The sequence below is a fragment of the Haliotis asinina genome, chromosome 1 (assembly GCF_037392515.1).
Source record: "Haliotis asinina isolate JCU_RB_2024 chromosome 1, JCU_Hal_asi_v2, whole genome shotgun sequence".
In the NCBI taxonomy this organism is placed as follows: Eukaryota; Metazoa; Mollusca; class Gastropoda; order Lepetellida; family Haliotidae; genus Haliotis; species Haliotis asinina.
In genome coordinates, this window is record NC_090280.1 from 91,638,214 (window position 1) to 91,650,649 (window position 12,436).

The window sequence follows — 12,436 nt, forward strand, 5'->3', positions numbered from 1 at the left end:
CAATGTTACTGTTTACAGAGGACAAAGGGAGAGGAAGAGTCAGATTACTGAAGAGGGGCCTTGGCATAGTCACTGATTACTGAGGGCAGATGGAGGGGCTGCTGAGTGTCACTGATCACTGAGGATGAGGTGCAGAGTCACTGATTACTAAGGACAGGGGAATTGGCATAGTCACCAATTATTGAGGACAAAGGGAGGGGCAGAGTTACTTATTACTGAAGACGGGGAGAGGAGCACAGTCACTGATTACGAGGACGTGGAAGGGGCCAAGTTACTGATTACTGAGCACAGGGGGACTGGCTTAGTTATTGACTACGGAAGACAGGGAAGGTGCAGAGTCACTGATTACTTAGGAATCATGAGAATCTGATTCACTTACTGTTGATAGCAAAGGTTGAAATAATGAGGAGAGTGGGTTAAATCAAGGGAGATTTTTTCCATGAAATATGGTATGTATGAGTTAGATGTTGTGCAGATATATGACATCAACCATGAGCTATTCTTATGCTGATTGAATTAGCTTTGGAGTCATCCAGTAATCACACCCAGCAGCACGGCAATGTTTATGGTGTCAATTAACTCCATAGAAATGAGAAGCACATATCAGCACGATGAAGATGTATGATTATGTGGCAAATCTGAAAGTTGTATATTTGTTCTTCAATGATGTAAATGATCTGACAAGTGTGGTCTGATGTAGGGGTCAGTAGGTTGTCCTGGTGATCTCAGTGGGTGAGGACTGGTTCATGGATGAAAGTCCTGTTGTTAAAGTGTATTATCTGCACAGGCAGGACATGATACAGGGGAGAATGTCCTGTTGGTGAGGTGGATGATCACGATAGGCAGGACATGATACAGGGGAGAAGGTCCTGTTGATGAGGTGGATGATCACGATAGGCAGGACCTGATACAGGGGAGAAGGTCCTATTGGTGAGGTGGATGATCTCGAACGCAGGGGCCTGATACAACGGAAAAGGTCCTTTTGATGATATGTATGATCCCAATTGGCAGGACCTGACACAGCGGAAAAGGTTAGGTTTATGAAGTGTATGATCCTGATAGGCAGGACCTGATACAAGAGAGAAGGTCCTGTTGATAAAGAAGATGATCTTGACTGGCAGAGCCTGATACAAAGGACAGAGGATCCTGTGGATGATCTGGATAATTATAACAGGCAGGGTCTGATACAAAGGACAGAAGATCCTGTGGATGATCTGGATAATTATAACAGGCAGGGTCTGATACAAAGGACAGAAGATCCTGTGGATGATCTGGATAATTATAACAGGCAGGGTCTGATACAAAGGACAGGGATGATCCTAAGGTGGAGTCTTATTTGAGGAGTCTGTGTAACATTCTTTTGATAAAAGTTTGGATCAAATCAAGACATTTTAATGTGTCTGCAGTGTTAGTTGAATCAGTTTGAAATGAATGGGAGGCTGTTTATATTTAATTATATTGCAGTCCTCATTGTTGCCAGTAGTCTAAAACCTTGGTCTCAATAAGTCTCTGTTCTGTTAGATCACCTTATAAAACTCATGTGTAGTGACTATAAATCCGCTGAATCTGAGGGCCAAGTTGGGGCTGGTAGCTGAAAACATTTTGCCACAGTCTGTGGTTCAAAAGGTAAAATTGAAATATCACAAAATGTTAGCCACACTCCTTGATCAAGGTGTTCACATCTTAAGTTTGTCATTGTGGGTGGCTGGTTAGCGGAGTTGTTAAAGCATTTGCTTGTCATGCAGAAAGTCCAGGCTCGATTCCCAACATGTGTACAAGGCTTGGTGTCCCCAGACGTTATAACAAGTCAGTCACTAGTTTGTCATTGACAGTAAAACATCAATTAACTGGGAATGGATTTTGAAAAAATATATTTGATATTATTCAGTTTGATGTGAACGAAGTGTTTACTTGAAACGGTTAACATTGTTGTTGAAGATGATTGTACTCTGATGATAGATAATAGTACTGTTCCTGATGTTCTGGTGATTATTGCTACAGATGTTGCTTAAGTTGATGTTCATGTTGATGCCGCTGATGTCAGCAGTTTTTTTTCTAATGGCACCAGACTATTTGGTACAGATGATTTTCTGATTGGGTGAAGTACGAAGCTTGTCAGGTTGAATTGCCTCCACCTCTGTAATTGTAACGCATATGTTAGTAAGAAAGGGAACATTATTAAAGTGAAACAACTCGAAGCCAGTCTGCCTGAGACATCAAAGACCAGGATCCCATTAGCCGAGATGGAAACTAAGTGACACACATGAATGTTAGTGTGCCTGTGATCGGCAGCAGTACGGGGCTGGCTAATCAAGCCGTGGTGATCTATCTGTACCCCAGCAGGGGGGTGAAGGAGGTGGGGGGGAGTTGATGGGGGGCTGGCTGTCATTATAATTGAGCATGAAGACGGAGAGGTAGGCATAGGATGGGGTGATCAGGTTTCAGGTCAGATCACCGCTTCCAGTTCGTTCCCCTATAGAGGAAACTACAGACATGGGCATGAACGAGTCCATGTTTCAATGGCTTTAGCAGATATTGGTATCTATGTTACTGATATCGTGGCATGTTGGGTCCATTATTGAGGGGTATGGAAATCTGAGCAGGAAAGTCACTGCTAAGTTCATGTTTAGATGTATCCATATCAACACAAGTAGTTTTAAGGGGCAAGGGCAATTGGTACCCTTGTATCTCAAACTGTTTTGCTTGGGACAAAAAGTATATGATCAGCCTGAAGTTACTTGAACAAACTCTGGTGTCCATGTATCACCAGCCACAAGGATGATCAGAAGTCTCGATTTGATTGTTCCCAGTGGGTGGATTGTCAGGCCATAATAATAACTTAATTAAATAATAGGGTAATTACCATATCTGATTATGTTTATCATTAAATCCATCCCTAATGATTTGATGATCAGTCCTTAAACATAGATCAAGGATCTATAATAGGTTGATCATCGGTCCTGAGTTGGTTTATTATTAAATCAATCCCATAAGTTGATCACTAGTCTACAAAAGTAGATCATGTATTTGTAATAGGTTGATCATGAGTCCTGAATGGGGTTTTCATCAAATCAATCCATAATAAGTTGACCAACAGTCTTTAAGATCATTGGAGTATGAATAGGTCAATCATTAGTCCTTGGTTGACTGAACATAAATTTTAATTAGGGGAATTATCAAGTCAGTCTATCTTTGGATGGCCTTCAATCCATAATATGTTGATCTTGAATCCAAGGTTATGTTTCATCTGTAAAAAGTAGATGTTCAATCCATTCAGTTACAAGATTGATTTTCATCAATGGAAGGTTGATAATCAGTCTGTAGATAAGTTGATAATTAGACTGCATTAGGTTGATAATCAGTAGGTAGTGGGTTGATAATCACGCAAAAGAATCTTTATGATCAGACTTTTGAAGGTTGATCATCAGTCAATGATTCATAGGTCATAAGTACATAGTAGCTTGATCGTAAGTCTGAAATAAGGTGATCAACAGCACTTGAATGGTTGATCCTCAGTCCTAAGGGTGTGTTTGAGATTTCAACCTGATTATTGCCTGCAGCTAGAATATCAACCTAATTATGTATCAACCTTACGCTTCAATTGTTTGACCACAGTCCCAGCTAGCTAATAGCCCTTGTCTTACAACATCATCCAACATGTGCTCGGCATTCAGGATGTAAGTTTATGAGTAGTGGAGTATTGTGCCCCATCCTCCCATGTGACTGCTTGTCTGGTGATTGTGATGTATCCCTGATCAGTCTCCAAACATAGCCAGGCTGATCGCCTACAGTCCTGCAGCCTCTGCATGCGATCCCAGCACAAACATCTCTGGGAGGGAGGGGGCTACAGCATGCCTGTGCTGTGACTTCGAGTTGAACGAGAGGCCGATCACAGGCACGACAGAGGGGCAACTGGTTATCACATGACCTGATCACATGACCCAATCAGTTCTGAAACCATATGAATTTGATCTACATCCTTGTGTGTGTTTGTGTGTGGAGAGTTGGGGCAGATGAGACGTGGCATAGATTAGGACAGGCTCTTGTGGATGCTGTAGAGTTGGGCAAAGAATGTTCATGAGTTAATAAAAGATAGGAAAAGGGATTCTGGTGTAGTAAGTTTTAGGTTAATACTTTAAAAAAATATAAAAAAAATTGCAAAACTTTGCAAAGTTTTTACATACTGTCATGCTGACATATTTAGGTAGATCAGTATTTTCAGTGTTGCTTCGAAAGATTACTGAAGTTAAATTATTGGAAGGGTTGCAGCGCAGAAGAACAGCCCTTGAACAAATTAAGCTATTCAGTGTCCAGAGACCCAGGGATCTTAGTAACTAAAAGTCTGTTGCCTCTACTGATTGCACAAGTTTTACACATGGTCACATGTTAGCTGCATTCCTGTGATCGATCGTGATCAGTTATTGATTGGTTACACTGTGCCATTTTCATGATTGATTGTGCTTGTCAATAATCAGTTTTAGAGAGAAATGATATTTATATACATTGATTATTACCAAAAATCAATACCGAAATCAATGGGCGATCCACACCAGTGACAGCAACTTGAGTGTGATCGATCAAATAATCAAGTGTTCTCTGAATAAATCAATTGGCAATCAATTTAAAAAAACGAATGGTAAATTATAGAGGAATTTTTTATTGTGACCTCAATAAACATAATAAAGAAAACTGTCAGTCCGAAATGTATACTCAGTTTGCTTATTAACGTGCCCATGAAAACACAAGGCATGTCTCTATTTATTCACAGCCAATGTTTTGGGGGTCTCACATTATTCTAAATTGTTCTATTAAATACATAACATTTTTTGGCACCGACTTTTAGCTGGGATAAATTTTTATGTATACTTGATACTGATTGTAAGATAATTAGAATTGAATGTATCATTGTGTCATGTCTGTCGAGAAGAATAATTTTCCCAGTGAAGTTACCCAACTCCAGTTAAAATTCTGACTTTCTTTGTGCTTTTGTGCTAATTTCAGTCGCGTTTTTGACAATTTGACAATTTAAGGTAATACATCAATAGCCAGAGCTCTTCCATGGGAAAGAACTTAAAAACTCTTCTTTTCGCTGAATGCCAACTTGTATATTTACCCCCTAAAATAGTGAAATGGTACGTCTCAAATAACAAACATGTCAGTATGACCAGAAATAGTTTGCAAGAGTAGGATAAACTTCTTATATAACGTTTCTCACCCTCGATCCACCATGTTTCTACGGATAATCCAGAAAAGTAGTTATTAACTTGACCTTGACACTGCTATTCACTGAACAGAATTTAAATAGGTATGATGTGGGTAAGGTCACAACATTATGGTCACCTGTCTCTGTCACAGACAAGTTTGTGAGTCACATTAGCCATGCAATACCCGTTATTTCTGAGCAGAACAACATGGCCCTCTGCCTGTGTCCTAGACAAGTTTGTGACTCACATTAGTTCCTGAATACAGTTATTCTCCCCAGACATTTACCCAATACCTATTATTGTTGCCTAAGACTTTCCGCCATTGTGGCCACCAAATCAGCATGGTAATATTGGCTGAGCCCTGCATTCTGGAATGCATCAGGCCAAGCCTTGTATGGTTACCAGATCACCTTGTGGTATTTGATAAGCCCAGTTTGTTGTGAAATGCTTTGCACATTTTGACCACCAAATTGACTTTGAAGACTTCGAGGATTTATGGCCACCAAATGAAGATTGTAGTGCTAGTAAAGCCAAGTTTGTTACGTAATGCCCAGGGGAAACATGAATAAATTTTTGTTTATGCTGATTAGGTTGCAAGGAGTATTTGTTGTGGTTTCTTTTAATTTTGTTGTTTATTGTTGCAGAAAGATCTTGACACGACTGCCACAGAACTCGCCAATCGCCAAGATGAAAGTGACATCTCCAGAAAACGTCTGGTGGAACAAAGTAGAGAATTTAAGAAAAACACACCTGAGGTGAGCAGACATTTACATATTCCCATGGCTTGCTTTCGTTGTTTAGAGCTGGATGACAGACAAGTCAATTGCTTGGTCATTCACCGTAATATTTCACATCATCTACTATTAAGTCAGAATCTAAATTTGTTTTTCTGGTGAGAATGAGTGAGTGGGTTCAGTTTAAGAGAGCTTTGTGAAACAGACCCCATCATTCTAACATTCTGGTCATGCCGTCTGGTGGGGTAGCCTTATGGTTAAGGCGTTCATTTGTCATGCGTAAGACCCAGGTTCGATTCACCACATGGGTACAATACGCGAGGCCCATTGCTGGTGTACCCTAATGCGATATTGCTTGAATATGGCTTACAGTGACATAAAGCTCAATTCACTTACTTTGGTCATGTTAGAGTATATTTGTTTGATGTGGGAGGAAAGACTGAAGTTGAAAGATGCTGGTCTTAAATGTTTCACCGTAAGGATCCAGTTTAGAGTAGATCTCCAGCAACTATCTTTGTTGTAGGAAGCAACCAACAAGATTGGATGGTCAGCTTACTGACATGGCTGACAACTGCCATTGCATCCTGATTGCTTTGATTGATGCTCATGATGTTGATCACTGGATTGTCTGATCCTCAACTATTTACTGACTGTTGCCATATGACGTGTCAACATGGTCAGCATGCCTGCCTACCCTATCCTCTTAGTTGCCTCTTATGACAAGCATGGGTTACTGAAGATCAATTCTAACGCAGATCTTCGAGGGTATGCTTTTTGGAAGTGGTGTAATATGATAGTAATGCTTACGTAATATAGTTAGGGTATTTTGAAGTGCCACCAGCAAGGAACTCACCAGTATGTGCCTCTTAACTCTTGTACACCCACACCTGTATCAGGGGAACTGCAAAACCATCCTTTCAAAGTACACGTTTATTTTCATAAACTATGAAATTCAGCAGATGGATATGTACTGTCAGTGTGGTGAAACATTGTGAGATGTTGTACCGAAGGAAAGGTTCCTTAGTGTTATGTTGGGGGATTGGTGGACATTTTTTTAGGGAATGCTTTCTCTGGATCTCTTTTCCTAGAACACTGAAGATTATCTGAGGGGAGATTAACTTGAGTGAATCTTACTTTCTGGTACCAATTTGTGTTCTGTCTTCACGCAACTTGTAACTTTTCATTTGGCGTAAATTAAAAATTCTTTTGGAATAAATTAAAATGAAGAAAGTTTCAGGTATCTGTATGTCTTTTGCCTTTATGCAACTTATAACTTTTCATTTGGCATAAATAAGCTAAAGCATGACAGGTAAATGTTTTGGATATTTGTCTGTGTGTAAATTTTGCATTACTGTTATTGTTATCATTATGATGGCTCGCTAGATCATTTACTTCGCTGTGACTTAACTTGGTGCATGATTTCGAGCAATTCTTATCATCAACTCATGGGAACTGATCATTGAGCATGGGATGGTTCGTAACATGTCACATTATTGAATCTTATCACCGGAACACCATAAGTGCCAAACCCTTCCAGCTGCAAGGTTTACAAACTTCTTATAAGTATATTCATTATCAATAAGTAGATTCCCTGGGCTGACATGTGTAATCTGGGTTCAAATTTTGCATTAGTGTGTTTGTAGTTTCCACAAGTCGTAGGGGTGAGTTTTACCAGCTGATGGCCCATGTAGAACCTCCACTCCCACTCATGAAGGCCAAGTTTTAGTTTATTGAAATTATCTCCACATGTCCAAAATAGGAAAGGTTGCCTTTGATAACAGAGGTCATGCTTGATATTTTTTAAATTACAACCAGAGTTCAAATATATATTTTGGTAATCAGGAGGTGTGCTACAGGTGGGAGATCCCACACTGGTTTCTTTTATTTCACCGATAATGATCCCTTGTTGTTGTACTACGTCTAGTCATTGTCTGGGATTCAGCATTGCTGTTCACATTCACTGATTTAGCCATATTCCCTGAAATGTATTCACGATCGTCAATTAAATAGGGATGGAATGTAGTGGTTAACATAGGTTAGTTATGAAGGTTTTAAAGATTCTCAAACTTATTGCTACCCATGTCTCTAACACACCCTGTCTGTGATTTATCCACTTTGCTGAGGACTAAGAGTGAGGGCAACTCCATTGCCACACCTTTGTCTACCACCATGTTCCTACCTGGTACCTACTATGTTATGCATGTGGCCACCTCTCTATGTATGCCACTGTCTCGTTTTGAACAGATATGCATACTACTCCGTCCATCCTGTATACAAGCCTCCACACTAACCTACCTACCCTGTATACAATTATCCACACTATCCCACCTACCCTGTATACAATGTATAGCCCTACATACCCTCCACACTGTTCTGCTTACCCTGTCCCACCTCCCTGTATACAATGCAGTATCCCACCTTTGTCTAACCCTTTATACCCTCCACATTATTCCACCTACCTTGTATACAATCCCACCTATCCTGTTTACACTCCTGTACACTATCTTATCTACCCTGTGTTCAATTCTCCAGACTATACCACCTACCCTGTATACAATCCCACCTACCCTATATATATACAATCCTTCCCACTATCCCACCAACTCTGTATATAATCCCACCTACCCTGTGTACAATCCTACCAACCTTATATGCAATCCTTCTCACTATCCTGTATACAATCCCACCTACCCTATAGACTATTTTCCACGTTATCCCACCTACCCTCCACACTATCCCACCTACCCTGTATACAATCCTCCACACTATCCCACCAACCCTATATATACCCCTGAATACCCTACTAACTGTCCACCCACCCTATAGCACCCATGTTGTCTACATGCTGCCTGATCCTAGTCCAGTGTTTCTGACTTGATTAGAAAGAAACAATTGCCCTGTGCCTAAATATCCCAGTCAAGTCAGTCACCGTCCACAGGAAATGAAGCTAGTGGGGAGTTTATAGAACTAATTAAAGTAGAGATAACGAACCAAAGGGGGGCAGAGACAGCCACAGGCTCATGGAGCTACGTATATCACTGGGTAATTTGAGAGGGAAGCAGAAAGACTGAAAATCTATTGCTGCAGATGTCTTTTTTCCTGCTTATATAATGCATGGAATCAGGTTTTTTATTGGCTGTCTGAAGGGGAGGTGAAGTTTGGTTGGAGGGGCCAGCATCACTTTCATTAATCTTTGATGTTGCTACTCTATAAACATTCCTTGTTACAGACCGCTCTTGCTGGGATAAACTGTGCCATTGTTTTGCCTCGCTCAATGATGTTAACCAGTTGGGTGATCGCCTGGAAGAAGGATGGGGGAGGGGAGCAGGGGATAGATTCAGGGAAGGGTGATTGAGAGGCTGTGAGGGCAGGGGGGTAGAGAGAGGGGAGGAGATTGTGGGGGTCATTGGGGAGAGGACAATGGGGTACAAAGGTGGAGTAAATTATCAGGTCAAGGGAGAGAAGAGTATGGGGTCAAGAGAAAGATGACTTGGGGAGGGGGTGGGGCCAGGGTAGAGGACAGTTGGGTGCAAGGGTGGGGTAAATTGTGGGTGCATAGGAGAGAGAGCTGTGGGGGTTGTAGGAGACAAGATTATGGGGTGAAAGAGAGAGGATTAGGGAATCAACAGAGAAAGATCCTGGGAGGAGAAGATTGTTATGGACAAGGAGTGGAGAAGGTGGGGTGTAGGGAAAGAGGACAGGTGGATGAGGAAGAGAACTGTGAGGGTGGGGACTGAAGGGGCGACATGGTGAAAAGCTAATGGATTATAAGGTAACAGTGAGCAAGGGAGGAAAGACTACTCCATTGTAGGGTAAAGAGCAAGGTGGTGATATGTTTGTGTATGTGCATGTGTGTTCATTTGAATCAGGAAGACATTGGTGTAACGATTGAGCGTAAAAGCTGGCAGTTCATCATTGAGAGCACTTGCAATGGGTGTTAGGGCTCACCTTTAAGTGTCCTTGCAGCAGATAGGGTACATGTGTTGTCATCATCTATACATACAGCATGTATCTGAGTATAAGTACAGTTGACAAGGATGAAGGGTTATGGCGAAATGATGTTTCAGCACTGCAGTTTTGGTAGCGTAACCTTGACCTAGCATGGCAGCTACTTGTATCCCTAAGCATTCCTGACAGTTACGGGGAAAGGCTCGGTAAAGTGGTAAATAATTCGCAAATGGCATTTAACAGTTTGTAGAGGAGCATCGATGAGTAGAAGCCATTGAGGGTAGAACGTAGAAACAAATATTGATTTCGGAACCACCCACTGGAAGATATTACCAAAAACACTACTTCGTGTCACTGGTTGAGTTGGCGCAGCCAAAGCGACAGGCATCATCTCGTCACATTTAGCTTGTCGTAAGAAGTCATATATTGGTGTAAAAATGGTAATTGCATATAAATTGAATTATATATTGCTGGTTACATTTCTTGTGCCATTCACTGGCATATTGATTTCAGCACCTCATCGTGGTGTGTTTATCTCCTATATTTCAATTGCAGCTACCTCCAACATAAATAAATTAAATGTCTATTTGTCATGGTTGTCACTGAAAGAATGATTAAAATGTGAAATTCGTAGAATTCAATTTTCATGTTGGTATTTTTATGATGTGATATTCAAATTATCTGAGCATTATTATTTAGAAGAGCCTTTCTGTCAGAGAAAACTTTTGAGCATTGTGCAATCAAGAAATCACTTATACACACCACAATGATAGGATATCTCTAGCCTGTAATCTGTCCAAGGAAATGCGTAGCTATTCTAGGTCTGAAGGATTTGAGTTTCATATTTAGTTGGTCAGTCATTGGTATGCACATCAATTGCATCATGGACATGTCCTCAAACCATTCAAAATTAGGATCATGGACCAGTGCTTCAACTCTCATTCAGTCATGGTCTCATAGTAACAACAGTAGCTCATGGTCCTGCAGCTGATTAACTGGTCCATGATCAAATGCATTATGATCAAACAAACTACTGGATCATGATCCAATCAAAACACTTGATCATGATCCAACATAAAAACTAAAACATGATCAAATACAAATGACTGGATCATGATCCAATCAAAACACTTGATCATGATCCAACATAAAAACTAAAACATGATCAAATACAAATGACTGGATCATGATCAAATCAAAACACTTGTTCATGATCCAAAACAAAAACGAGAACTTGGTCAAATACAAACTACTGGATCATGATCAAATCAAAACACTTGATCAAATCAAAACACTTGATCATGATCCAACACAAAAACTAAAACATGATCAAATACAAATGACTGGATCATCATCAAATCAAAACACTTGTTCATGATCCAAGACAAATACGAGAACTTGGTCAAATACAAACTACTGGATCATGATCAAATCAAAACACTTGATAATGTTCAAGTCCAAACAGTGGCTCATGATCAAACACAGACCCCAGACAATTCTCAAATTAAATCAGTGTGACATGTTTCATATCATCATCTGACCAAAGCACTTGGTCCTGATGTTTGTGATAAACGAGAGTGAGGTCTTCAAAGACATTGTGTCATGAAACTACTGCATGGTCTTGAGGGTGTTTGTAGTTATTGTAAAGTCTAATACTGCAATGTTGGAAGCACCTGTTTTGTGTGTTGGTAGTGCTATTGGGACTATTGTTTTTACTGTTATTGTGATTCTATCTTGCAGGACATTCGCAAAATAGTAGCTCCAGTTTTAAGAAGTTTTCAAGGCGAGATTGATGCTCTTTCAAAACGCAGCAAGGCAGCAGAGGCAGCATTCCTCTCCATATACAAGAAATTAATAGATCTGCCAGGTACTGTTCAGATTGTTTCTTGATGTCGTTCACATTTATTCTGTCCCACAAGACCCTGTCACTGTGTTTCTGTATATCAATCTTTCAGTCAGCCATCCGTGTGTCCTTGTATATGAGTCCTACTTATGCTCAGTTCTGCATATTTTTATCTGTCCTATGAGATCACGCTATCTGTTATCGGTCCTACATGTTCTGCAGTGTCCCACGAGACCTTGTCCATGTATTGATGTACATAAGTCCTTTACGTTATGTTCTGTGCGAAGAGTTCTCATCCATGTGTCCTTGTAATCAATCCTTTATGTTCTGTTCTGTCCTATGAGTTCTCGTCCATCTGTCCTTGTCCGTCAGTCCTTTACGATCTGTTCTGTCCTATGAGTTCTCATCCATGTGTCCTTGTACGTCAGTCCTTTACAATCTGTTCTGACCTATGAGTACTCGTCCATGTGTCCCTGTAATCAGTCGTTTGTGTTCTGTTCTGGCCTATGAGTTCTCGTCGATGAGTTCTTGTATGTCAGTCCTTTATGTTCTGTTCTGTCCTATGAATTCTCATCCATGTGTCCCTGTAATCAGTCCTGCATGTTCTGTTCTGTCCAATGAGTTCTCGTCCATGTTTCCTTGTACGTCAGTCCTTTACGTTCTGTTCTGTCCTATTAGTTATCGTCCGTGTGTCCCTGTAATCAGTC

At 40.6% G+C, this 12,436-nt stretch overlaps 1 protein-coding gene across 3 annotated transcripts in view; it reads left to right on the top strand.

Annotated features, from left to right (window-relative positions):
* The window catches only part of LOC137255270 (homeobox protein cut-like 1), a 93,309-nt gene that overhangs the window by 15,323 nt on the left and 65,550 nt on the right, over nucleotides 1-12,436 (top strand). For all 3 annotated transcript variants that reach the window (XM_067792723.1, XM_067792738.1, XM_067792730.1), the window contains exons 2-3: nucleotides 5,849-5,959; nucleotides 11,627-11,753. In XM_067792723.1, the coding sequence (XP_067648824.1) occupies nucleotides 5,849-5,959; nucleotides 11,627-11,753 (238 nt within the window). The remainder of the gene's footprint in view (nucleotides 1-5,848; nucleotides 5,960-11,626; nucleotides 11,754-12,436) is intronic.